The sequence below is a fragment of the Cricetulus griseus genome (assembly GCF_003668045.3).
Source record: "Cricetulus griseus strain 17A/GY chromosome 1 unlocalized genomic scaffold, alternate assembly CriGri-PICRH-1.0 chr1_0, whole genome shotgun sequence".
Taxonomy (NCBI): domain Eukaryota; kingdom Metazoa; phylum Chordata; class Mammalia; order Rodentia; family Cricetidae; genus Cricetulus; species Cricetulus griseus.
Genome location: NW_023276806.1, coordinates 247933977 through 247961237, shown reverse-complemented (window position 1 = coordinate 247961237; position 27261 = coordinate 247933977). Strand labels below are relative to the sequence as shown.

Sequence of the window (27261 nt, the reverse complement as noted above, 5' to 3'; positions counted from 1 at the left end):
TAGGCCTTGAGACAAACCAGAGATGCTGCACTCTGGCAAGTGTCAAGGCTCAGCACATTTATTTCTGAAAACCAACAAGAAATGACATTTGTGTGTGTGGACTGCGGGGCAGTCTGTGGACACTGTGCTACCTACACCCTCCATGGGTCTCCGCCCTTGTAGATGCAGGAGGGCAGAGACTGGGCTTGGTGACTGAGCTGAGTCACCAGTGACCTAGGGGTTACATGGGAGCCAGAAGGGTAGACCTGGGATGTCACAAGCAACAGGGTCTGGGCTCTAACACAACAGGGAAGCACATCCAGGGCTGTCATGTCACCGTGAGCGCCCAAAGGAACACCATAACAACCCTTCCTGGGTCCCTCCTGATGTGAAATCAGACACCCAAATTTTGCTAGGGTCAGGGCCTGGAGACCCCTGAACAGACAGCTGTGGGCAGGCCCAACACTAGCCACATCCAAGTGGTCAGAGTAAGTTCTGAAGCTTCCAGAACATGAGGGGAAAGTGGGGGACTAGGGAAAATAGTGCACCAATGTCATCCCTCTGGAACTGCAGGGTGGTGCACTTGCTAGCACAGGCAGAGGCAGTAAGACGGAGGGTTTGAGGCCAGCTGGGCCTCCACAGTGAGATACTGTCTTAAAACAAAAAAATAAACTTCCAGTTGACTGGAGGTCAGCCGGGGCTGCCGATGTCACCCAGCTAATGTGAGTGTGCTACAAACCCTTAGTAGGGAGGGCAGCTACTCCACAGGGGAGCTGAGGACAGGTTCCTAAGGCACAACAGCAAGGGAGGTGGATGCCACAGCCCGGACCCCTGGACACTGGTCTCAATGCAAGACACAGCAGCCAAGACGTGTCTGTGGGGCTCCTGGTAGGTGGGAAAAAGAGATGGAGAAAAGGAGAAAGGTGGAGGCTGGATGGATGCATAGTGGGATGCAGGAGAGAGACACCTGTCTGCTCAGGTCCTCCCAGTTTCTTGCACCCACTGGTGCCACTGGCCAGGTGGCCAGGCAGAAGAGGCCCCTGAGGGAGTCCAGGCCCATCACACTCGCCAGGTGCATCAGAGCGAGAAGTCTCCGGCGCAGATGCGGGTGTGGACTCCCTCATCCAGGGGCAGGTATCGGCCCTGCTTCATGTCCAGGAAGAAGAGCCGGTCTGAGGTCTGTCGAGGGTCAAAGCCTTCGCGCTGCAGCCGGGTCTTCTGGATCTTGAAGGTGCCTGGGGGAGGGCCAAGGAGAGAGGAGGGGTTAGAACCCGGAAGCAGCTCTCTGCACAGGATTCTTCTCAGCAGCGGACACTCTCCTTGACAGCTGCCCACTGGACACCTTCACACCCTTCACTTCTCAAGACAGGAAGAAAATACTGGCAGGAAGGGGCAAAAGACAAGACAATTCATAGAGAAAGAACTCTCAGAATGTGCAGCGCACCCCTCTCCAGCTTCCTAATTGTCACAACAACGCAAAAACCAAAAGACGAAACAAGGTGCCCACCAACTGACCAGGAGCAGCAGATAAGTCCATCAGGAAATCAAGAAACGCCCCAGGGCAGGTGGCTGTCAACCTTCATTCACACTGGGGACTGAGTCTAAATTAGAACAAAGAAGTTAATGGTTCCTGAGGCAGGGCTGTACCTGTGGTATCCACCTGAGGCAGAAGACGCAGGAAGATGGGCCGGGCATAGGATGCCAGAACCTTCTGCAACTCCTGGTACATGGTGTTAGGGTCCAACTGGCCGTGGGGATCTGCAATGGCCGCCATGCCGGCTTTGCCCTCCACTCCTGCAGAGGGAGGGAGGTTCAGCTGAGAACACCTGCCCACCTGTAGCGTCCGGCTCTCTACTCTATGACCTCCCAACTGGGACAACATTGGTCCTGACAGCACCCATTTCATAAGGGGTCATTTCGACCCTTCTGATCCTAAGGGTCCCCCAAACTGAGGCTCAGCGTTAGAAACAGTTGGAAACTACTTCTCCAGGTTGTATGCTTGCATATACTTGTATATGTCCCCTCTGGGTGGACTCCTTGGGTTCTCTGCACCCCACAACCACCCGGCGTCCCCAGCTTGCCTGGCACGGCCACCCCGTACACGGCCACATCAGTCTGGCCCAGCAGGCGGCTCAGCACGGCTTCCACCTCGGTGGTGGACACGTTCTCCCCGCGCCAGCGGAAGGTGTCCCCGCTGCGGTCGCGGAAATACATGTAGCCCAGCTCGTCCATCACCAGCACGTCACCTGCAGGGGAGAGGGGCAGGTGGGACCCAGCTTCACATCAAGCCAGACAGTCGGACCGCGCGGCTCGCACCTGAGAGGTAGGCGCTGTCGCCCTTGCGGAACACGCTGTGGGCGATCTTCTTGCTGGTGGCGCTATCGCTAACGTAGCCGTCGAAGCGCCGCAGAGGGTCTTGCTGGTTGATCTGGCCCACCAGAAGGCCGGGCTCTCCTGAAGGAGTGAGTGACAGACACTCAGCGGAGTGGGGCGGGTGCCGCGGGGACCCTAGCTCCCCGAGGCACCGGCGGGGCTGCTCTCACCGGGCTGGCATGGGATGCAGAGGCCCTGGGCGTCCCGCAAGGGCTCCATCGTGTCCTCATTCACCTTGACCAGACGGATGGGGTACACGTGCGTGAGGATGCGGCTGTTGAAGCCGCAGGAGCCGACCTGGGGTGGACGAGGCGGTGAGCGGCAGTGAGCGGCCACGCACGCAGCCCCGAGGCACCCGCCGAGGGAGGGAGCAGCCGCGAACCTTGCCGTCCATGTTGGCGATGCTGCAGTTGCACTCGGTGGCGCCGTAGAACTCGCCGATCTGCCGCACGCCGAAGCGCTGCGTGAACTCCTCCCAAATGGCCGGCCGCAGCCCGTTGCCCACGGCCAGGCGCACACGGTGCCGCCGCTCCACGTCACGAATCGGTTGCCTCAGCAGGTAGCGGCAGATCTCCCCGATGTACTGCACTACCTGTGGGGGAGGGGGCTCAGGGAACGCCCAGTCAACAGCAGTGCGGAGAGGCGGGGCCAGCCTGGCCGGGGAGGCCTGCGGGGGTTGGGGTGGGGTGGCTGGAGGTGGGACGGAAGAGGGCATGACACACCTTGTGGCTGGAGCCTCTCCTTTTCCTAGGCAGCACTGACCCCTGCAGGATGGGCCGTCACCCCGGAGCAGCTGTCCCTTGGCACCCTGAGCTTGGGGCAGGGCCGCATACAGAGCCCATTGCCTCATAGATTAAGGGTGTCACCCCCAGTAAACTCCTGGGTATCCTCAAATTCTTTTTCCCCCTCCCTCACTTTTTTTTTTCTAACTTTCGTTTACATAAGGTCTTATTATGTAGCCCAGGATGACCTGGAACTCGGTATGTAGACCAGGCTAGCATTTAACTCACAGAGATCTGCCTATCTCTGCTTCATGTTGTAGGAATTAAAGGGCTGCACCACCACTTGGGATGGGCTTTTGAATAGCTGCATGCTCCACTTTACAGATGGACAAACTGAGGCCAACAATAACAAGGAAGTCACAGAGGTAGTAAAAGGCTGAATTGGACTTGAAGCCTGGCCAGGCACCCTGGACAGTTGTCATACGGCAGTCACCCTCTCAGGGTTAGCAACCAGGCTAGCCACACAGCCTCCTCCCCATCTTCTGCAAGGAAACCAAATTTCTCCTTCTACCCTCCACATCCTGTCTCTGCCTCAGGGACTGTACTGTTGTGCTGAAACACTTTTGTCACAGGCACGCCACCTGAGCTCTAGGTTGGCTCCTGCCCTGTCCCCCGTGTGCCCCCCCCCATGTCCCCAAGCAGCCATGGCAGCCCAGAGACAAGCTAGGTAGAACAGGGAGTGCCTCCCGCCAGCACCGCTGTGGTCCCCTCCCTCCTACCTCCCACAAAGGAACAGGAAGACAGCATCCCACCTGCCATCTGGATAATAACATGCTACCATCTGTGACAGGAGGGGCACAAGCAGTGTGAGCCAAGGAGAATCAGCACTGAGGACTTTGCGGTGCTGGGGACAGAACCAAGGCAAGCCAGGCAAGCAGTCTCCCCTCCCATTCATGACTTTGGAGATAGGGTCTTTGTAGCCCAGACTGTCCAGGAATTTCTGATCCTCCTGCCTCAGCCTTCCAAATGCTAGGATGACAGGTGTCATCCTAGCCTCCAATCTGGGGTCACAGCTCACTGGGGCTTTTAATGGAAGGTTGGAAAAAGGACTTTTTCTCCCCTGAAGTGACAGGGGCAGTGTCCCCCCCCCCACTGAAAGGAAAAGCCCAGTGGAGAGGGTAACCGAACAAAATGGAGGGCTGAGTACAGGGCACTAGGACCAAGGGGCACATAGCCTTGGCTACATCGCAAGTTCATGACAGCAAGTACATGAGCTGGTCTCCAAAAGCGGGGAGAGGGAGGAGACAAGAGAGGAAGGAGGGAGTGTGGGGTAGAGAGAGAGGGAGGGAACAGGAGAGGAGGGAGGGAGTGTGGGGCAGAGCCCCCTAGGTCACATGACCTGAAGCTGTTCCTATGCAGCATTCCCATTTCTGTGAACTCAAACCCTGTCCTTGAGAAAGCTTAGACTTCAGCTTTCTCAAAAGCTTAGACTTCAGCTGGATTTGGTCTCTTTCAATTCACTAACCTTCTGCCTAACTGTCTGCCCAATGCAGTGCCACATCCCAGCACTCACGCTGCATGTGTCAGGAGGACCTCGGGTCCAGTAAGACTCTGGCTCAGAAGCTAAGTAAAGTCCCACCTGCCAGGTGCTCCATCTGCAGCCCTGAGGTGAGGTTTCCAGTGGCCTCCAGTGTTTGGTTGAACATAGCTTCAGCTCTCAGAGCTCTGCCCCTCACATCTTTGCCCCTCAGCCCACTGCCCCTTTGCCCAACAGGGTCTTTCACAGATACACAAATTGACAGAAATGGCTTTGAAGGATCTTCAGACAGTAAGCAGATTCTGAAAACCTTTGAAGAGTCCAGACAAAGGGACCCTAGGATGTCATGGAAGTCTGTGACCAGGGCATGCCTCACCACAGGCAGTCTGATGTAGGTTCAACATGTTGTGGAATGGTCAGATCCAGGTGGATCTCTGTGAATCCCAGGCCAACCTGGTCTATATAGTGAGTTCTAGGACAGCAGGGATAGATACAGAGACCCTGTCTCAAAAAACAGACCAACAAAGGTAGAAAGGAGTAGACACTGACAACACCCCAGCCCCTACACAAGCAAAAGGAAGAGCAGAGAAGCAACCATCCCAGGCTGGGCGTGGCCTCACTGTCCACACCCAGAGGTCCAGAGTAGAGAGGATGAAAAACAAAAAGCCAGATGCTTTCCCAGAACTAAAGGGCCCTGTGGTGTGTGAACTAGCAGCTTCCACCAGAACACCAGGCACTGGGAGGTGAGAGGTTGGGACTGCTGACAGGGATGAAGTTTTATGGAACTAGACCAAGGCAGGGTGGCACAGCAAGTGGGATGCCACTTAACTAACGGGTCCTTTCTCCCTGGGGTTTTCACCTGAGTTCTAACACAGAGCTAAGGCAGCAGCAGGGGCTAGGGGCTGCTGGAGATGGAACCCAGGGCCTCGGACATCGGGGCTGGGCTCTGCAATGACTACCACCCAGATCCGGAATCTTCTGGCTTTTTCTCAAGTGACTCTAGTGTCAAGTGTTTTCCCCAAGATGGGTGAAAACCCTACCATGCCGGCAGAATACAGGGGCCTCCAGTACTGCCATGCAGGGCGATGTGGCCTGGACAGGTCCTGTCATGCACTAGGTCCTGCTGTCAACTGCTAGTGCCCGCAGAACCCACACACTACTAGCTCTTTCCTCTTCTCAGCTAGCAGCCTCGTACCTCAGCTGGAGAAGAGCAGGGGCAGCGGTGCACCTCTGCCCGGAAATTTTGCTGGTTCGCTGTTCTGAGGATCAGAGGAGCCCAGAGCATAGCCGGGGGTGGGGGGTGTGAAGGACCTCGGGGCATGGTGTGAAGGAGCTCGGGACATGGTGTGTGCTTTGAGAACTCTAGCTGTGGTGTCCTGCCTCAGCTTAACCCGCTCACCTAGGCTCCTCCTGTCCAGAGAACTGATCCTACCCCTGGCCTCCTGCCCCATGTGGGGGTCCGGGGGAGCAACAGTGTGAAGAAAGCACCTGGAGGAAATCAGATAACCTGGCTCCATCCCACTGCATTACAGCCTCAGTTTTCCTGACTGTAAAATAGGTGCAATGTCTTTGCTGACAATGGTAAGAGACTCCAAAGAGTTTACACAGAAGCTTTCTGCATTCCAGGGGCCCTGCCTGGCTGGTTCCTTTTCTTCTCCTGTACAGAGACTCCACCCTCAAGGTGTTCAGGACCACCTAGTTAGACGGAGCACAGCATGAATGGTGGACACAGCTTGCCTAGAGTTGGTGTGGCCTTCAAGGAGGGGTGAGGACTGACCACAAATGATGGGGCTTGGCCGGAAGGGACAGGGTCCTGGTATATCAGGGCCGTAGGAATGGCAAGATCTGGCCCGAAGGACGACCCTTGGTTGGTTGCGAGGCAGGGCCTAGCCAACTGAGTGGAGCTGGCTAAGCAAGCAGTGACCTAGGTGAGGTGGTGGTGCAGCCTGAACAGGAGGGGCGGGGTCTGAGTGAACCTATGCGCGCCATAGGCAGAGCCAGAGCAGGAAGGGCAGGGCCAGAGGAGGAGGCGTGTGCGCTGACCCCGCCCCCGCCCCAGCCCAGAGAGAGGAAGCTGAGCCCTGGTGTGGTGGGCGGGGCCTGGGAGGAGGCGGGGCCTACCGTGCAGTTGTACTTGACACAGTCATCCCAGAAGCGGCTGGCAGAGAACTTCTTCCGCAGCACCACCGTCAGCCCGTAGATGACGCACTGTCCCACACCCATGATGTTCCCTAGAGGGAAGGTGGCTGTGAGGGTCCCTGGGGGGCCCCGCCCGAGCCCCTGGGCCTAGGCGTACCTGCGGAGTGGTAGAGCGGCAGGCAGTCGTAGAGGACGTCGGCTGGCCTCATGCTGTAGGAGTGGTGGCCGAAGGCTGCGATGCGGTAGTACCTGCGTGAGAGCCAAGTCAGAGAGAGCGCCTGAGCCCTGGGGAAGGGTGTCTGAGGGCGCAGCACACGGAAAGCTTCCCAGCTCAAAGAGCCGCGGCGGGCTAAGAAGAGCGGGGCCCAGGAAGGGCAGAGCGTGGCGTGACTCACTGAGGGCCAAGGCAGAATGGTCATGGGATTTAGGACATACAACTCTCAATGGTGCTGTGCCATGGTGGCGCACGCCTTTAATCCCAGCACTCGAGAGACAGAGGCAGAAGGATCTCTGTGAGTTCCAGGACAGCCTGGTCTCCACAGAGAAATCCTGTCTCTAGAAACAAAAACAAACACCCTAAAAGGTGCAGGGCCAGGGTGTGGGGGAGGGACGGGGTCATGAGTGGGCAGACGAAGGAAGCTGAGCAGATGGGTGGGGCTCAGTCAGAGGAGAGAGGAGGGGAGAATCTGGGGATAGGTCCCAGCATAGGCAGATGGCAGGGAACAGAAGGCCCTAGGGCCCTGCTCACCGGCTGTGCACCACAATGGCCGCCTTAGGAAGTCCAGTGGTTCCCGAAGTATAGATGTAAAACAGCCGATCTATAGGAGAAGCAGGTGTTAGGCACTGGGAGAGCTGAGGGCAGAGGGGATAGATGGCCAGGGACTCTCCACTTACCATCCATGCCCTTCCCTGGGGCTTGTGCCAGGGGTGTGGTGGGTGCCTCGGCGAGCATGGGGTCCAGGAGCTGCGTGTCGGGTAGGACACTCTCAGGTCCAAGGTCTCCGGAGCAGAACTTGAGGAGGCTCTTCCCCAGCTGCTCGCTCACCTCTGCCACCGCTGTGGTGACATGAGGCTCAGGGTCACAGTTATGAAGCGCCCCTTGCCAGCATCTCTCTAACCCTAAGGTTCCCTAGGCCCCACCCCCTGGTATCCACCAGGCCTCACCTGCTGCCATCTCCCCACCATAAATGAGGGCCTTGGCAGCTGATGTGCCCAGGCAGAAAGCCAGGGGTTCTCTCCTCAGGTTGACATTGAGCAGGGCAGCCACCACACCAGCCTTGGCCAGGCCCAGCCATAACCCCACGAACTCGGGGCGGCCCTCCAGGAACACAGCCACCACATCGCCTGGTGAGAAGCCTAGCTGGTGGAATAGGTTGGCCACCGCATTGGAGTAGGTGTCCAGTTGTGCAAAGGTCCAGCATACACCACTGCTCGCGTCCACCAGCGCCAGGCGCTCCGGCTGTCGTCTGGCCACTGCCTGGAAGATGCGTGGGATTGTATCTCCTGCACGCCGGTGTCGACGCAGCTCCAGCCGCACACGAATCAGAACTGAGAGGCCGCTGCAGAGAAGGGTACAAGGTCACTGTCCAGAGCTGCCTCAAGCCTTAGTTCTCCAATCAGGGCCCCAGGACAGATGGGGGTCTAGTATACTTAGTCCTTTAATGGCTGATTCTCAGGGCAGGAAGCATTAACCAACCTGCCAGGAAGCTATGGATCCCCAAAGCCAGCCTGTCTACCACATGAGTGTTAGTCACCATGTAGTCTTCCCAATGGCCTAGTGACCTGAGTATCAGGTGTCAGACCCTTTGCTTATTCTCTCTAATGTTGCAGTTGAACCCAGGCCAACATGCATACTTTGCAAGCCCTCTGCTACCATGCTCCAGGCCCTCAGGGCTGGATTCTAGGCAGGGGCTTCACCCTGAGCCACGCCCCCAGCTCCTCTTTGGGGAGTTCTAGGCAGAGGCTCTGTCCCCTCCCCAGCCTCACCCCCAGCCCTCTTTTTACTTTTGAGTCAGGGTCTGGCTAACTGCCTTTTAGCCTGGAGCTTGCATTCTTCCTGCCTCACTCAGCATCTGGAGTACTTGAGTTGACAGGCCTGGCTATCAGGAAGGTCTCAGATCCCATTTTTGTTCCTCTCTCTGGGGATGTCCCTTAAGTTCCCAACCCCATCACCATAGAACACAGAGAGATGGTGACCACAGGCTGGCCAAGAGAAGACACCAAACCTGCCAGTACCTTGGACTCCCATTGATATCTCCTTCCTAGCCCAGGCTAGCCTTGAACTCATGGCAACCCTGCCTGGGGCTTCAGAGCCACACCAGCTTCCTTCACTCATCCATCCCTCTCCTCATCCTCATGTCTCCTCCCACCCTTCATGCCCTCCCTCATCTGTCCATTTCCTGCCTGGGCTGCTGACTGAAGCAATGCTGTTCTGAAGACAGAGCAGTTGTCGCCATCCCTCCAGGATCATAGAGCTCTGAGAGGTGATCCCCAAACAGTGATGAGCACTGGGCAGGACACAGTGATGCTGGGAGTAGCAGGTAAAATGAGGGCTCTTATCAGTGGGTCTGAGGGAGGAGGTGGTGGCCTCCACACAGCTGCAGCAAAGTTTGTAAGGTGTGTGCCCTTAAGGAGTAGGACACGCTAGGTCAGCACTCCATCCAGCCGCCCAGCCTCAGCTTTCATTTCTCCCTAGATGTCCAACCCCTCCTGTGTGCCTGGGTGAGACTCCAGGGACAAAGAAAAACTGCCCTATGCCTTCCCCATTCCCATCACTTGTCACTCGCTGGCTGCAGACAAACAAGGCTCCCTGAAGATACCCAGCACTCTTCCTCCCCTGTTCTTTCTCAAAGGCCGCACTAGCCATGCACTCCCCTCAGGTCTTGGTTCAACTGCCCTATGCTTACATAAATGCTCCTGGACCCCCAGAGGTAATGTGTCTGCCTTGGTATATCTTCCCTGGCACCCAGGACCTTCCAACGCCATGGATGGCAGACGCGCTTCTCACCCTATCCTTGTCTGTTGTCTCCCTGGACACACAGGAGGGAATGAGCCAGGCATGGTGGCATCCTAGCCACCTGTCATCCTAGCATCCAGGGCTGAGGCAGCAGGGATGGGAGTGTGAAGCCAACCGCTGCTATAGAGCAGGATTCTTGTGTCAAAACTTAAAAAAAAAAAAAATGGGGCTGGAGAGTTTGCTCGGTGGTTAGAGCACTGACTGCTCTTGCAGAGAACCTGCCTTTGATTCCCAGCACTGACATGGTTGCTCATGGCTGTCTGTAGCTCCAGCCCCTGTCCCAAAGTCTTCTTCTGTCTCTTGCAGGCACTAGGCATGCACATGGCACACACACTGGCCAGACATTTGTGCATGTAAAAAGTAAATAAATAAAAAAATAAAAATATTAAGTAAAAATTAAAAATAAAGAGGGGTAGGGAAGGAAAAGAAGTTAGGAGAAGTTTAAGGAGACGACCAAAACCCAAGGTCCAGCTCTCCTAATTTAGTGGCTGCTACAAGTAATCCCAGAGGGACCAGAGTACCCAATACCTGGGCCTCGGTCAGCCAGGGATCCTGCAGCACTTGGAAACAGTCATATGTGTCCCAGGGCTGGTAGGGGTCATCGGCACTCAAGAGAGACAGATTATGTGAGGACTTTGAAGTGAAACCTGAGAGGTGCAATCGGAGAGGGGCTGGCTCTGAGAACTAATACAGGTCACCACTAAGGGGGCTGGCTATCATAAAAGCAGATCATGAGCTCAAGGCTAGCCTGGGCTACACAGTGATTGTGAGGCTAGCCTGGGCTACAGGATACAGAGTCTCTTTAAAAATCTTGCCTCAAACATGTTAATGTAATGTTTAAAAAGCTTTAAATTAAGAAAAAAAAAACCAGACAGTGCTTCACTGTGTAGACCTGACTATCCTAGAACTTGCTGTGTAGACCAGGCTGGCCTCAAACCTACAGAGATCTGTCTGCCTCTGCCTCCCAAATATCAAGATTAAAGGCGTGCAAATTGTCCTCCAATTCCACACATACTTGAGCATTCACATGTGTGCAGACACACCCCACCCTTGTCACTGGAGGCCACCTGTGTCTGTGAGCCCAGGACAACCATTCCTGGATGCTTGCAAAATGAAGAGAATTTTAAGTTTTCACGTTTTCTTAAGTTTCATTTGCTGTGTGTGTGAACATCAGAAGATGACTTGTGAGAGACAATTCTCTCCCTCCACCTTGAGGGTCCTGGAGATTGAACTCAGGTCATCAGGCTTGATGGCAAGCCTTGTGACCTACTCCTGCATCTCAGCCACCCAGAAGAGAAATCGGAGTCACTTGTGCACATGTACGCCCCCCCCCCCAGGTTGAATGGTGTGCACCATTCTCCTCCTGTTCAGCACAGCACACCAGCAACTCCTGCTGGTCCTTAGGGCTTTGTCTGTGCTCCTTGGTGGTGACCACGTGCTGTAAAGCAGCCCAGACACCCGTCTTCAAGGGTGCTGTGGTGACTACTGCATGCAGACAAGCTGTCAGACATGGTGGTTGCCCTGGAAGTTAGGCTCACCATGAGCCACCCAGTCAACAGTGCGTCATAAGTAAGGTGAGTATACAAAGGGATACAAGGTATGTGTTGATTGGTCAGAGCTTGGTGGATGGTGCATACCTGGCATCAGCAATGAGGGCAGAGGTGGGATTAGGGCTTCTAGACACACCTGAACTACACAGCAAGACCCTGCCTCAAGATGAAATTGGGGACTGGGGGAACAGCTCAGGGGTAACCAGCACTCTCATGGTGGCTCACAACCAACTGTAACTCCAGTTCCAAGAGATTTGACACTCTCTTCTGGTCTCTCTGGACACTAGGAATGTACATCGTGTGTGTGTGTGTGTGTGTGTGTGTGTGTGTGTGTGTGTGTGTGTGTGTGTGAAACACCCATACTTATCCAGTAAAATAAAAAATTTAAATAATTTTAAAAATTGTCTTTCCACACTGAGAACAATAATTAATAAATGGGACCTCCGGAAACTGAGAAGCTTCTGTAAGGCAAAGGACACAGTCTGCAAGACAAAATGGCAGCCCACAGAATGGGAAAAGATCTTCACCAACCCCACATCTGACAGAGGCCTTATCTCCAAAATTTACAAAGAACTCAAGAAACTAGATACCAAAACACCAAATAATCCAATTAAAAAGTGGGGTACACATCTAAACAGAATTCTCAACAGAAGAAACTCAAACGGTTGAAAGACATTTAAGGAATTGCTCAACATCCTTAGCCATCAGGGAAATGCAAATCAAAACAACTCTGAGATACCATCTTACTCATGTCAGAATGGCTAAAATCAAAAACACTAATCACAGCTTATAGAGGATATGAAGGGTAAACACTCCTCCATTGCTGGTGGGAGTGCAAACTCGTACAGCCGTTTTAGAAATCAGCATCGCTATTTCTCAGAAAATTGGGAATCAGTCTACCTCAAGACACAGCACTTTGGGGCACATACCCAAAGGATGCTCACCCAAACCACAAGAACATTTGCTCAACTATGTTCATAGCAGCATTATTCATAATAGCCATAACCTAGAAACAACCTAGATGCCCCTCAATCAAAGAATGGATAAAGAAAATGTGGTACATTTACACAATGGAGTACTACTCAGCGGAAAACAAAACACTGACATCTTGAAATTCGAAGGCAAATAGAACTAGAAAAAAAATTCTAAGAAAAAAAATCCTGAGTGAGGTAACCCAGCCCCGGAAAGACAAAAATGTTAAATACTCATAAGTAGATATAAAGCAAAGGATGACCAGCCTACAGTCCACAACCCCAGAGAAGCTAGGCAACAAAGAGGACCCTAAGAGAGACGTACATGGATCTGTCTAGGAAGGGGAAATAACAAGATCTTCTGGGTAATTATGGAGCATGGGAGGGAGGGGAAGAGTGGAAGGGGAGAGGGGCAAAGGGGAGGGGAGTAGGGATGAGAACATGAAGGAATTGGATGATTGAATTGGAACACACAAGGATGACCCCAGATAAAACTCTAAGCAAGGGGGCTGGAGAGATGGCTCAGAGGTTAAGAGCACTGACTGTTCTTCTAGAGGTCCTGAGTTCAATTCCCAGCAACCACATGGTGACTCACAACCATCTGTAATGAGATCTGGTGCCCTCTTCTGGTGTGCAGATATACATGGAAGCAGAATGTTGGATATATGATAAAATAAAATCTTAAAAAACAAACAAACAAACAAAAAAAACCTCTAAGCAATAGTGGAGAGGGCGACTGAACTGGCCTTCCCCTGTAATCAGATTGAGGACTACCTTAACTGTCATCATAGAACCTTCATCCAGTATCTGATGGAAGCAGATGCAGAGATCCACAGCTAACCACTGGGCTGAACTCCCAGAGTCCAGTCGAAGAGGAGGAGGAGCGATAATATGAGCAAAGGGGTCAAGATCATGATGGGGAGAACCACAGAGACAGCTGGCTTGAGTTAGTCGGAGCTCATTGACTCTGGACTGACAGCTGGGGAACCTGCATAGGACTAAACTAGGCCCCCTGAATGCAGGTGACAGTGGAGGCTTAGGCAGTTTGTGGGTCACTGGCAGTGGGACCAGGATCTAACCCTAGTACATGAACTGGCTTTTTGGAGCCCATTTCCTATGGAGAGATACCTTGCTCAGCCTGGACACAGCGGGAGCAGGGGAGAGGGGGCATTGGTCCTCCCTCAATGTGGTGATGGGACAGACTTCATTGACTCCCTTACCCTCTGTTGAGCAGATGAGGGTTTGGCTGAAGGGAAGGTGGGGGGACAGGGAGGAGGGGAGGAAGCGGGATCTGGGATTAGAAGGGGAAAAAAAAGATAAAACATTGGCTTTCCATGCTCATCCTGAGGTCAAAGCCTCTCAGCCTGGGGCTCAAGGCTATGTCTTCTAGGGTGCTAGTGGAGGCAAACTCCAACAATCAGTTAGTTCCTAGAGTGATTCCTGGAACCATGGCCAAGGACCAGAATAAACAGAGAATAGTAAAGCTAAGTTAAACAGAATAATTAAGAAAACCAAACAATACCACCACCAAAAAATTAAAATAGGGTGGCCCAGGCAGACGTTGGCCCCAGCTTTATTAAACACCTCGTATATACCAAGCACTCTGTTGTCTACAGCTATCCTACACTGTAGGACTGTGACACACACAGATCACAGATGGGGTTTGATGGCTAAGCTGACGGCTCAGAGAGGTACGTTAGCATAGATGAGCTAAACTCAACATAGCTGTTCCATGGGCCTTTCATAGCACAGATGCTGATGATGCACACAGCAGGTGCTCATTGTGTGCACCTCAGAAAAAGCATGATGCTTAAGGGTCAATAAGCAACCCCCAACCAACTTGCTCTCAGCATGCTTGCCTCCACCTACTACATGTCCAACTGGCCGTAACTTGAGCTCCACTAACTGACTGAGGACCAGTGAAGATGGTGGGTGTGTCAGCTGAGCAGGAAGCTATTCTTCTGGAAGCTACACATGGGAACCAGGCCCGCCACAGCTGGTGGGCCTGTGAGCAGAGGCAGGCCAGGTTCCAGCAGCACTGTGGGCCTGTCAGGGCCCTTCCCTCCAGCTTGCCTCTCCCACCAGTGGGCCCATGCCGGCAGGCAGGGATCCGGTGTTTTTGTCCCTACTACATGCCCCGGCACCCAGGTTGGCAGCTGCCCAAGCCACCCCCACACAAAGCACAAAGACAGCTCTGTCCAGCCTGGCCCTTCCCAGGGCCTCTCCCAGCCTCAGCTTCTTTCATCCAGAGCCCCAAGACTCGGCCAGCAGAAAAGCAGGCCCCTTGGGAGACCCCGGCAGGGCTTGGCAGGTGCTCCTGGACAACAGGTGAACTGGGCGCAGCCGGAAGGGAATGCCCAGGACTGGAAGGCCCAGGCAAGTGGATGAGGAGTTTAAGGCCAACCTGGGTTCCAGCAAGACTCAGTTTCAAAAACATTAAAGCAAAGACAAAGAGGGCTGGAGAGATGGCTCAGCAGTTGAGAGCACTGGTTGCTCTTCCAGAGGACCCAGGTTCAATTCCTGGCACCCATGTGGAAGCTTGTAACTGTCTGTAACTCTAGTTTTAGAGGATCCAACACCCTCACAGACATACATACAGGCAAAACACCAATGTATATACAATAAACAAAATCATTAAAAAACAAATAACAAAAAAAGAAGAAAAGATAATTCTCAAAGCAAAGACTGTTCACAGTGGCCAGCCAGACTCGAGTCACACGGCCTGGCCCTGCCTATGGCTGCCTGTGTGACACTGGTGCTTCATACATCCACACTCTGCTCATTAAAAAACAAACACTGGTTTAATTTATTTATTTTTATGTGTGTATGTGCACATGTGGGAGCAGAGACCAGAAGATGGCAGTAGATCACTTGGAACTGGAGGTGATCTGAGTACTGAGCCAGCTCCCCAGCTCCACTCCACTCAATTTTTAAGACAGCTACTTGCCTGTCACCCTGTGACTCCAGAGGCTGAGGCAGAAGGATCTCGAGTTCCAGGGCAGCCTGGACAAGAAAAACAGACAGGGGGGGGGGGGTAAGAGAGAAAAGGAAAAAGAAAGAAGAAATATGGGAAGCTGGATTCCATAAGAACCCCTCTCAAAAAGTAAAACAACAGCCGTGGCCTGGGCTAAGTGGGTAACCTGCTCAGCGTGCAAAGTCCTGTGCTACACCCTCAAATAGTGGCAACCAGATCTGGTGGCACAAGCCTGTCACCCCAGCAGATGATAAGGGGTTCAAGCTCGTGCTTGGCTCCAGGAAGAGTTCAAAGCCATGAGAGCCCATCTCCAAAACACAGCCCTTGAGTGCCTTCACGTGTGTGCCTGCTGTCACAGTGTCTTCTCTGACTCCACTACTAATTTGCTTTGAATGAAGTTTCTTCACTACTTTGGGAAAAGAAAAACAGAGAGAGAAAGCTCAGAGCCAGTCACTTGTGACCCCCAATTCCACACCATTCTGCTGTCCCCCATAAACCTGTTTCCTCTAACTTAAAACACTCAGTCGGCCTCCCTGAAGGAGGCCTGTGAGGGTGCTCAGATGGAGACTTCAAATCCCAGCAACACTGAGGTTACCCCAGCTCCTCTCAACAAAATCCTGAGAGACACCCCAGAAGCCTCCAGGTTCCCTACACACCACGACTCCCCAGAGACTTCACCTCCAGAGACCCCCTGGTACACAGTAGCTGGTACACAGACCCGGAACGATGCCCAGTTCCACAAAGATCTCACCTGGCAGCCCATCACTCTTTAGAGACGAGTTAGAACCCTTAGGCCTTTAGACTCCCCAAGACATTCCTTCACCCCCAACCTGTTCCTTCCAAGAATCTGGACAGTGGGTAACCCCTAGAGGCCTCTCACAGTCTCCACCGCGTCACCGGAACCCCCAGCTCTCTCAGCATCTACCAATTACCCAGACTCTAACGGTGGCCACCTAACACCCTGCCAGCCCCCGGCCCCCAGTCCCAGTCTTGTATTGGAGTCATTTCCCTCCACAACCCCGTCCTGTCTCCTGTGGGACCCCGCAGAGCCCCTCAACCTGTCACTCCAGAGTTAGGCCCGCCCCAGCCTAGAAAAGCAGCCCGGGGGGCGTGCGGACGCTCACACCACCCGCAGGACTCTGGCTCGCCCTAGGGCCGAGCATCCATGACCCCGACTTCCAACTCCACCTACTTACAAGAGGTCCCGCCTCGCCGTCTTGCAGACGATACGCAGGAAGCGCCAGCCGCCGCCGCCCACGTACACACCGAACGCCGCCGCCGCGCTCCAGGTCCACGGAAGCCCCAGCAGCCAAAGCAGCGCCAGCGAGGCCACGGAGGCCGTTCCCGCGCCCGGAGCGCGCATCCTGCGGAGCACAGCGCTGAGGCCGCGGACCCCGCCCCCGCCGGCCCCGCCCAGGCCGCGCCCACACCTGGGCCGCACCGCCTCCCCTCTAGCGGTCGCCTAAGCCCGGCCCCGCCCCCACATTTAGTTAACCCGCCCCGCCTCAAGGTCTGCGATTGGCCAGGTCACTGTCAATCATCGCTCTCCGGCCCTCCCCCAGCCCCAATGTCCACCTCCATGACAGGCCCCGCCCACACCCTGGCCACGCGGCTAGTTTCCGCCGCTGAGCTTCAGCCCTCCAAGCTTGGGGTCGCTTCGTACCCTGAACACACCTGGGCCCTCTGCAGTCAATGGCCCAGGCCGCTCCCCCCTGCCGCCCCATTCCTCTCCCGCGTCCCAAAATCCACACGCTGTCCTTCAGCCTGTCCCGTCTCCCCGGCCGCCTCTGTGCCCTAACCAACCCCTAACTCTAGACCACGCCCCCAGCTGAGGCCTCTATTTCCGCCCACAAGTGGGAGCCTCAAACCACAGCCCCGCAACCTGATCGAAGCTCCTCCTCCAGACCCGGTCAGTGGCTCCGCCCCCAGAGCGCACACGTGCGCACGCTGCCCCAAGTCCCTCCTACAGGTGAGGCCTAGGCCCCGCCCCCAGCAGAGTCCCGTGACCCCGCCCAAGCACTCGCCAGCCCACTCTGACCCAGGCTCCGCCCCAGGTGGTGCCTGGCCCCGCCCACAGCCCCTAGTCTGTCTGACATTCGGGACCCGCATTCTACCTGGGCCTCCCGCGCCTCCTTCAGCCCTTGCCAGTCAGGGCCCAGGGGAAGGCCGGGTCAGTGCGACCCACCCGGCGCCTGGCTCTCCGCCCCGAAACCCTCTTCCCTGCCGCGTAACGCTCCCAGTTCCTCGCACGGCTCCGCACAAGCCGACCCCCTTCCGGAGGCCTGAACCATAGAGAGGATGCGCGGGCCAGAGAGCCTGTGGCCAAAGAGACTCTCAAGCTAGAGCGACCCGCCAGGATTACCTACCCGTGTCCACGGCAACCGGGGCGGGCGAGGGGGCGGGAGAGGAAAGCAAGCAGGTGCCGGGACGGCCCCGGGCACAGGGGGCGTGGCTCCGGCGCGCGTGCACCCAGAGGCGTCCAAGATCCCCATCCTCGGGGCCAGGGCCAGGGCACCCAGCTCGCGCCCGGGGCCCGTCTGTGCTGCCGCCTACTTGCTCCAGCTTGTCCTAGATCCAAGCCCCGAGGCTTCTCCGCATTCCAGGCTCCCAGAGAGTCGAAATCCACATCCCGGGGGCCTCAGGAGCCTCACTTCTACCTCTCCCAAACCTTAACAAGTCACATGCCAGTCCCAGGAGTGTCCAGGACACGCCAGGTCCCCGTCCTTTCTGCACACGAGCCCTTCTGGCACCCCAGGGCCCCCCACGAAACCCAGTGGCACCCCAGGATTCTTTACTACTCCCCTGCTTGCACCCCAGGAATCGTAGGCGCCCGTCCAGAGGCGCCCCTGTGCCCAGCCTCCTGCTGGGGCGCCCCTCCCTGCGTGCCGCTGACCTGCTCAGGTTGCAGACCCCCGGGCCCCGCGGCTCCCTCGCCGGTTGTCGCCGCAGCTACGGTAGGAGGCCTGGACGGGGAACTTGTGAGCTCAGCCCCTGGCGGGTCACTTCGCAGGATGAGCCCTTGGCAGTCCTGGGCACGTCTCGCTGCACAGCGGCCCTGCGATCCTCTGCCCCGTCCCTCCCAGCCACCCTCCCACGCCCCCTGCCCACCCTGCTGGCTTACTTGTTTTCTGCCCCGCTTGGCCGACCTTCCCACAGCTCTCCTTGGGAGGAAGCCAGCCGGGGCCGGCTTCCAGAGCCACTCGAAGGCCAAGGCTGGGCAGGCGCGGCCCCACCCCCGCCCGCAGTTGCTATTGGTCTCAGGGAGGTGGGTGGTGGGATGGGGGGCTGCTGGAGATCCCGAACGCTGGACCAGTCAGCTGGGGGTCAACAATGACCAGTCTCTAGAGCTGCCCTCGCTCCCTCTACTGCGATCACCCATTTTGCAGGTAAAGACACTGAGCGCTGCCACAGGCCCACCAGCTTAGGTCTGGGACTCAGCGCTGCCGCCTGCCCCCTCCTTTCTCACGGCCTCCTCCTGTTTCCATATTCCTGGAACATCTCCTGTGCCCTTTGCCCTACTTCCTCCTCTAGCCGTCTGGTGCCTCCCGCCCCCCTTCCTCTCCTCCTCCCCTCCTCTTCTCCTAGTCTGCAGAGGACTGACCCCTCATCGGATTCTGGACACCTGCTCCACACTCTTTAGTCCCGATATCTGAAAGGTTGATAGCAGACTAGCAAGGACTTCCGTTTGATCCTCAGGATCCACATGGTGGAAGAGAACTCCCCAATGTTATTTTCCGACTTCCCCACACTGGAACACACGTAATAAATAAATTAATTAATCAACAAGAAAACAAATAAATAAATAAGAAAAAATAAGTACAAATAAATGATTGCCTCTAACCCCCGTGTTATGGAGCGTGAGGAAGGAGGCTTTTGGGGGTGAGGTAGCCTGGACCTAGAAAGTGCCTGTTTGGAAGAGCTGAAGATGTAGAAGAAGGGGTTCTGCAGGTAGCAAGCTTGCTTAGCATGCAGGAAGGCCTGGCTTCCATGCCCAGTGCCCTCACCCCATAAACAAGGCAGGCACACAGGAAGTCCCAGGTTATCCTTGGCTACACAAGAAGACTACAGTGGGACACAGAGACCTCAGAGAAGGAAGGACAGTAGTGTGACACCTGTAAAGCTGGCCCTATTGGTGATAGCCAGAGCTGACACACCCTCAGAGTGTCCCTTCTGAGGGTAGCTGCTTGAAACTGATGAGGCAAGCTGAGCATCATAGAAACTTCCTCTCTTTTGCTTTAATCTTTGACTTTCAGCTAGGTTACCTCACCCCTATTTCTTTTTTCCTTTTGGTTTTTCGAGACAGGGTTTCTCTGTGGCTTTGGAGCCTATTCTGGAACTAGCTCTTGTAGACCAGGCTGGTCTCAAACTCACAGAGATCCACCTGCCTCTGCCTCCCGAGTGCTGGGATTAAAGTTGTTCACCACCACTGCCTGGCTCACTCCCAACATTTCTATCTTTTTTTTTTTAAGCTATCACCTTCAACTGAGCATATGCAGGGCAGAAGAGAGGGCTCAGCAGGTAAAGGTGCTTGCCACCAAGCTTGATGACATGAGTTGGATCCCCAAGACACAGTGGAATTAGAGAACCAACTACTGCTCGTTGTCCTCTGGTCTCCGTAAGTGCACACAGTTGGCATGTGTGACCTCCTACAAAAACAAAACAAACAAACATGTTCTGAGTGGGCTCCTGAGAAAATAGCCGGAGTCTTCAGAACCTTGCCTTGGGAATGACTCCTGTATTCTTCTTCCTGCGGCAGACAATAAACGTCTGTCCACCCTTCTGTGCTTTCTCTGTGCTCATTTCATCTTTGCAGACTCCAGGGTTCACACCATGGCTCAGTAGGAGGATCCTGTGATCAGGGTCAACCGTGGCTACCTAGTCAATCTGAGGACAGCCTGGTCTACAAGAGACCGGTTCTTAAAAACAACAACAACAATAACAACAAAGACTTCTTTGAGTTGTGTGGGAGCATGTCCAAGCCCAGAGCACAGACTGCAGCTGCCTTGAGTGACACACTCACTCACCTTGGAAAAGCTTATTTGGATTTTGATAGTTAAGGGGAGTGTTGAGAACTTCTGAGTTTCCAGATGTAGTCTGGGTGATGAGAGGGGATAGAAAAGGGCAGAGTCACAGTATTTGTTTCTTTCATTTTTTTAAAGATTTATTTATTATGTATAGTGTGCTGCCTGCATATATCCCTGCACACCAGAAGAGGGCTCCAGATCTCATTGTAGCGCCACCATGTGGTTGCTGGGAATTGAACTCAGGACTTTTGGAAGAGCATCCAATGCTCTTAACCACTGAGCCATCTCTCCAGCCCCTTGTGGTTTTTTGGGGGGGGGTTGGGTTTTTTTGTTTGTTTGTTTGTTTGTTAGTGTTTGTTGTTGTTGTTCTGTTTGTTTGTTTGTTTTGGTTTTTCGAGACAAAGGCTTTCTCTGTGGCTTTGGAGGCTGTCCTGGCACTCACTCTGGAGACCAGGCTGGCCTCGAACTCACAGAGATCTGCCTGCCTCTGCCTCCTGAGTGCTGGGATTAAAGGCGTGCGCCACCAACACCTGGCTCATTTATTTTTTTAACCAAAAATTCTTGCCTAGAAATGAATGGCTTGAGTTGTGTCAAGCATATCCCTTCATTACTGGAGTTTACTGTTTTGTTTGCTTTACTGTGTTGCAGATGGAAGCCAGACCCTGAACCATGCCTTCAGTACTGGTGGATTCTAGGCAGGAGCTCCACTCCCAGGCACACCCCAGCCCCTCACTGGGGGATTACAGGCTGTCACTCCACCCCTGAGCCACGCCCCTGGCCCCAGACTGTGGGGTTTCTATGCAGGGGCTCCACTTCCAGGCACACCCCAGCCCCTCTCATTTTTGTCCTACATCCCCAGGGTGTGCTTGTGATCCCCCTGCCTCAGTGCTGGACTCACAGGCTCTGTTTTGTTAACACCTTGCAAGCAGCTTGCCTCCCTACCCCCCCTCCAACTGACGCTGGCCCTGTAGAGGTCGACCTACAGGAGGATTAGAGGCTAATCTGGCTGCGGAGGTTCCTATTCCTGGGGCTGGGAACCCCGTAAGCAGGCCACACCAGAGCTCTCTCCGGGTTCTTCCACGCTGCTGCCATGGTGTCCCTCTTCTCTGGCCGCATTTTGATCAGGAATAACAGTGACCAGGATGAAGTGGAGACCGAGGCCGAGCTGAGCCGCCGGCTGGAGAATCGTCTTGTGCTACTGTTCTTTGGCGCTGGGGCCTGTCCCCAGTGCCAGGCCTTTGCCCCAGTCCTCAAAGACTTCTTCGTGCGACTCACTGATGAGTTCTACGTGCTTCGGGCAGCACAGCTGGCCCTGGTCTATGTGTCCCAGGATCCCACGGAGGAGCAACAGGACCTGTTCCTCAGGGACATGCCTGAGAAGTGGCTCTTCCTGCCGTTCCATGATGACCTGAGGAGGTGAGGTCCCTGGGAAGGCATCTCTGTGGAAGGCAAGCCAGTGTTTACTGTCCTGGTACTAGAAGCTAGTGCAGAAAGGGGAGGGGGTCCACCCCTCGTCCATCACAGCCCACTGAAGGGGACAGATATGAAGCAAAGGCTCAGGAAAACATATGATGGGAGCTGGAGGTAGTCGCAGGAGTCTGCAATCCTAGTACTTGGAGATGAGGCAGGAGAGTTGCTACAAGTTCAAGGCCAGCTCTAAAAACACGAGGTGGGTATTGTAGCTCATGGTTGTCCAACCTTGGTGAAGTCAGGCGCACATCTGCAATATCAACACAAGGAAGATGGAGTCAGAACTCTCCCGAGTTTGAGGCTAGCCTGGACTAGGTAGGGTGACCCTGCCCCCAAACCAAGAAAACCTACCAGAAATGTAAAAATAAGAGAGAGGACCCCCCCCCCAATCCCCAGGAGCTGTAAGACACAAGAGGCGTGGCTTGGAGGGTCCCCATGGGCACCACTGCACCTTGGAAAGGACAGCTCAGAACTGAGTCATTCCCAGAGCTCCAGGAAGAGCCAACTTCAGCAGGGAGGGTGGGAGCCATGGGAAGTCATAGACCCAGGGTGAGGAGGAGGAGTCATACATTTTGGGGAGGAGGGATGTTAGCTTTTGGTTTTTTGAGATATGGTTTCAGTGTGTAGCCCTGGCTGTCCTGGAACTCACCCTGTAGACCAGGCTGGTCTAGAACTCACAGAGATCCATCTGCCTCTGCCTCTGCCTCTGCCTCCCCAGTGCTTAAAGACATGTGCCACTAACATCACCAGGCAAGGAGTCACTTTGTAAGCAGGAGGCTGATAGAGGGTTTACAGCTGTGTCTAACTTAGAACTTCCGTTTTCTATTTAAGGAGAACTCTAATCACAGGGTTTCATGTAGACCAGGCTGGCTTCCAACTGGCTGTGTAGCCAAGGCTGACCCTGAACTTCTCCTGATCTTCCAGTCTCTGCTTCCCAAATGCTGGGATGTCAGTCACCACACTAGCCACTTTTATTTCTGTTTTTGCACGTGTGTGTGTGTGTGTGTGTGTGTGTGTGTGTGCATGCGCGCGAGCGTGCACACACATATACCTGCCCTCAATCATGTGTCTTGTTCTGCGCACTGCCCATGTTCAGGTGCATGTTGGTGTATGTTCCCCAGTGTGAGGGTTTGCTCCACCGTATTTCTTGAGTCAGATCTCTCACATAAACACTGAGCTCACAGACAGAGCTAGTCTGGCAGCTCCAAGGGTCCCTTGTCAACCACATCTACCCTACTTTTGGGCCGTTGAGACCAGAACATAAGTCCTTATCCTTGGACAGCAAGTACCTGACCCTCTGAGTTACCTTCTAACTTTGCTTGGTGTTCTGGCTTGGAACTCACAGTAATCCCCCTGCCTCAGTTCCCTAAGTGCTGGATGACAAGCACACATCACCACACCCAGCTTCTCATTTGTGTTACCAGTAATAAAAGTCAGAAACCCCAAGTTCCATCTCAATTCTGAGAGAGACTCAGTGTAGCAACATCTGGCCATCCAGCACGCTGCTCTGGGAGCCACCACCTTTCATGTGCCCCTGGTTGAGCTGACTCAGAGTTGGTGTCTGCGCTGAGTGGGGGAAGGTGAGCTGTGGAGTCTGTAATGAGCAACTGACTTCCTGACCTTTCACCCATTTCACTTGCACAAGTTCAAGGATCTGGTCATGAGGGCCCCCTTCCACGCATCATGACCAGGTCCGGACACCACTCACTGCCCTGTGCAATCAAGTGAGTTCCTCTTCCCCCTCCCCCTCCTCCTCCCCCCCGCCCCCACCCCCGCCCCATGGGCAGTGTTTCTGTTCTCAGAGAAGAAATACAAGCTATAAGTGTCATAGAGGAACCTGCTTTCTGGGACAAAGTTAACGCAGCCAGATCCTGGTGTCGTATGCAGGCTTTCTCATCCCAGCACTTGGGAGGCTGAGGTGGAAAGATCAGGAGTTTAAGGCCCATCTTGCTACTTAGACCATGAGGGTGGCACAAAACAAGCTGGAGAGAAGGCTCAGAGGTCAAGAGCACCACTGCTCTTGTAGAGGACTTGTATTCAGTTCCCAGTACCCACACGGAGGTTCACACCATCTACAACTCCAGTTGGGGACTCTGGCGCCCTCTCTTGGTGCCTGTGGGCACTGCAAACAGGTGGTGCATAGTTATACATGGAGGCAAACACGCAGGCACAGAAAACAAGTAGAGCAAACCGGGTTGTGCTTTCAGTGGGCAGAGTGCTTGTGTAGCAGACTTGAAGCCCTGAGTCTTAACCCCAGCCCCACCCCCAGAAACCAGGAGTGAAGGCACCATCACCCCATTATCAGGAGTATAAAGTCACTTCTTTATCTGTTTGGTTTTGGTTTTGTTTCTAGACAGGATTTCTCTATGTAGTCCTGGCTGTCCTGAAACTCATTCTGTGGACCAGGCTGGCCTTGAGCTCAGAGATCTGCCCACCTCTGCCTCCCAAGAGCTGGGATTAAAGGTATGTGCCACCACGGCTTGCAAAAGTCACCCTTGTCTATATAGCCATGAGGCCAGCCTGGGCCTCAAAAACAAAACAGAAACTCAACAACAAAAACTAACCAAGAGCTGGGTGGTGGTGGCGCACGCCTTTAATCCCAACACTCGGGAGGCAGAGGCAGGCGGATCTCTGTGAGTTCGAGGCCAGCCTGGTCAGGACAGCCTCCAAAACAATACAGAGAAACCCTGTCTCGGAGAAGGAGAAGGAGAAGGAGAAGGAGAAGGAGAAGGAGAAGGAGAAGGAGAAGGAGAAGGAGAAGCTTAGGTGAGCCGGGTGGTGGTGGCACACCCCTTTAATTCCAACACGCAGGAGGCAGAGGCAGGCGAATCTCTGAGTTCGAGGCCAGCCTGGTCTACAGAGCGAGTTCCAGGACAGACTACTTCAAAAACCAAAAAAAAAAAAAAGGACGAAATCTTAGTTCAAATGTCCCCCCCACATTGTTTGATAGCCTTTCAGTGTACATTCGTTCATTCGATCCCGCAGCCGTCCTGGCTGTTTGAAATCCCTGCACCCGGGCTTCCCTCTTCACAATGAGAGCGGAAAAACTGCACACACATGCAGCAGGTGGACACCTAAAGGGTGCAGGCGGCAGAGGAGAGGGAGCGTGCAAGGAAGGAGCCTGTGCAGGCTCTGGGGAGCCAGCGGGTCCTCGGGCGCCCCCGGCGGCCATCGGGGGCAGCGCACCGGGAACTGAGGGGTCGGATGGCGGGCTGATGCGCGCGCGCGCGCTCCCCCAGGGACCTCGGTCGCCAGTTCTCCGTGCGCCGCCTGCCTGCTGTCGTGGTGCTCAAGCCGGGCGGGGACGTGCTGACGAGCGATGCCACGGACGAGATCCAGCGCCTGGGACCCTCCTGCTTCGCCAACTGGCAGGAGGCGTCGGAGCTGCTGGACCGTAGCTTCCTGCAGCCCGAGGACCTGGACGAGCCCGCGCGGCGCAGCATCACCGAGCCCCTGCGCCGCCGCAAGTACCGCGTGGACCGCGATGCGGGCCGGAGCCGAGGCCGGAGCCGGAGCGGCCACGACTCCGGTGACCCCCAGGGGGATGCGGGTGCAGGGGCAGAGCTCTGGTGACCCCCAGGGGGATGCAGGTGCAGGGGCAGAGCTCTGGTGACCCCCTGGGGAACTCGGGTGCAGGGGCGGGGCTCCCGTGACCCCCTGGGGACCCCGGGTGCAGGGGTGGGATCCCGTGGCCCCCAGGGGAACCCGTTAGCCTTCTCCTGCATGTTCAGGATGCTCCCTAGACAGCAGCCAAGACTAGCCCTGAACTCACCGTTCTCCTGCCTCAGCCTAAGGAGTAGCTGGAATGGCACCCAAAGACAGGTTTCCTCTTCCAACTCTCCCATAGTCCTTGCAAGCACGTGAAGGTCCCCACGAACAGGTCCTGGGCACGGTACCGGGAGCTTAGTGCATCCCCAGCCTCAAAACCCTTGTTCAGCCCGGCGTTGGTGGCACACGCCTTTAACCCCAGCACTTGGGAGGTAGAGGCAGGCGGATCTCTGTGAGTTCGAGACCAGCCTGGTCTACAAGAGCTGGTTCCAGGACAGCCTCCAAAGCCACAGAGAAACCCTGTCTCGAAACAACAACAACAAAACCGTGTTCAAAACAAACAAAAAACCCTCCTGCAAACCGCCTTTGTGGCGCAGGCCTGCTCTGGGCGCAGGTGCAGGGTCGGCTGAGATGACTCAGTGCATTCAGAATGGAACTCAGTGTCAACGCTGACAACCGTAGTCCTATCCCCACGTGATGGACCTCCGCAGGCTCCTGGTGGCACGAGCTCGACCACACACTTACAAAAGTGTATATCAAATAAAAATATTATTTTAAGTCTTGTGCAAAATAACAAAACAAAAATAAAAAAAGAAAACAAAAATGTGTGCAGAAGAAGGATCTGGAGTTCAAGGCCATTTTGGGCTACGTAGAGGGCTCTAGAACGGCCTAGGCTACAAGACCGTGTCTAGCGCCACCCCTGGGCCAGGCGCTTCCCTCGGTCTAAGCGCCGAGGCCCGCGTGCCAACGGTTTCGCTTTGCTGACGGCGCCCCCTGGCGTGCAAATGACCCGAAAGCCTCTCCCGGGTCAAGCGCATCTACGGACACCGGCAAACCTGACCTTCTGGGGCAAGAATCTGACTAGATGTGGTAGAAGGCTACGAACCTAGGAGTCATGACTCCTCAAGCAGTTCATCCACCTCCGTTCCCAACTTGGAGTAGTGGGGGAAGCCGAGGCTCAGGACTGAATACCTGCTAGCCACCAAGCCTGAATGCCTGAACTAGAGCCTGCTCCCACAAGTTGTCCCTTGACCCCTATCTGTGTCCCCCACAAGAACTAACAAATTAAAATCTTAAATTATTATGATTATTAGTTTGCTTTTTGAGACAGGTTTCACTATGTAGCCCTGGATGTCCTGGAACTCACTTTATAGACCAGGCTCGTCTGGAACTCAAGAGATGTCTGTCTCTTCCTCAAGTGCTGGGATTAAAGGCACGCACCATCACCACCTGGCTGGAATTTTAAAATATTAATTAAAAAAGAAAATTAGAAGCCATCATTCACCCCTTATGGGAATGCAAAATTTGTATAGTTGCCATGGGAATCTGTTTTGTAGTTCCACGGACAAACAGTAAAATGGAGTTAGCATAGGTATGGGCAGTTTGACTCATAGAACTTCACTACTGGGGTCAGGGGCCCCCATACCTGCATATGCCTATTCGTAGTGTTGTAACTGACACTTGCCAAGAGGTAGAAACACCCCAAATGTACATCAACAGACCAACTCATGTGGGTATGTCCAGAGTCGAGTATTGCTCAGCCATGAACAGGAATAAAGCAGGGACACAGTGGTATTGAGTCGCAGCCTGGCAGAGATGTCCCGCACAGGGAAAACTACGGCGCGGGGATGGGGGATGGGGGGGAGGGGTGGGGAGCTGCTGGCCCATGGAGGGAAGTGGAGAGTCATTGAAGGGAAGGGCTCTCTATTTTTTATATTTTATTTTAGAAACAATCTTA

The 27261-nt window shown here is 54.6% G+C and overlaps 2 protein-coding genes across 5 annotated transcripts; one reads left to right on the top strand and one right to left on the bottom strand.

Annotated features, from left to right (window-relative positions):
- Nucleotides 1–36: 36 nt before the first annotated feature.
- Nucleotides 37–18512, bottom strand: Slc27a1 (solute carrier family 27 member 1). Of its 3 annotated transcripts, none has more exons than XM_027394790.2 (13): nt 18155–18332; nt 16458–16625; nt 7915–8309; nt 7645–7806; nt 7499–7568; nt 6908–6999; nt 6733–6842; nt 2735–2944; nt 2523–2649; nt 2296–2433; nt 2061–2225; nt 1627–1773; nt 37–1214 (listed from the first exon to the last, which is right to left on the bottom strand). In XM_027394790.2, exons 2-13 carry the CDS (start codon nt 16622–16624, stop codon nt 1057–1059), a joined length of 1941 nt encoding a protein of 646 aa, XP_027250591.1. In that variant the 5' UTR covers nt 16625; nt 18155–18332; the 3' UTR covers nt 37–1056. The 3 variants fall into 3 exon arrangements, with proteins under 3 accessions (XP_027250591.1, XP_035306293.1, XP_027250590.1); XM_035450402.1 differs by lacking the exon at nt 18155–18332 and adding an exon at nt 18383–18512 and having other exon boundaries at nt 38–1214; XM_027394789.2 differs by lacking the exon at nt 18155–18332 and adding an exon at nt 17376–17518 and having other exon boundaries at nt 38–1214.
- Nxnl1 (nucleoredoxin like 1) lies at nt 17618–26610 on the top strand. Of its 2 annotated transcripts, XM_027394792.2 has the most exons (4): nt 17618–18215; nt 19731–19876; nt 20934–21701; nt 24995–26610. In XM_027394792.2, the coding sequence occupies exons 3-4, from the start codon at nt 21376–21378 to the stop codon at nt 25326–25328; spliced, it is 660 nt and encodes a 219-aa protein (XP_027250593.1). In that variant the 5' UTR covers nt 17618–18215; nt 19731–19876; nt 20934–21375; the 3' UTR covers nt 25329–26610. The 2 variants fall into 2 exon arrangements, with proteins under 2 accessions (XP_027250593.1, XP_035306295.1); XM_035450404.1 differs by lacking the exons at nt 20934–21701; nt 24995–26610 and having other exon boundaries at nt 17618–18647; nt 19731–20041.
- The last annotated feature ends 651 nt before the right edge of the window (nt 26611–27261 follow it).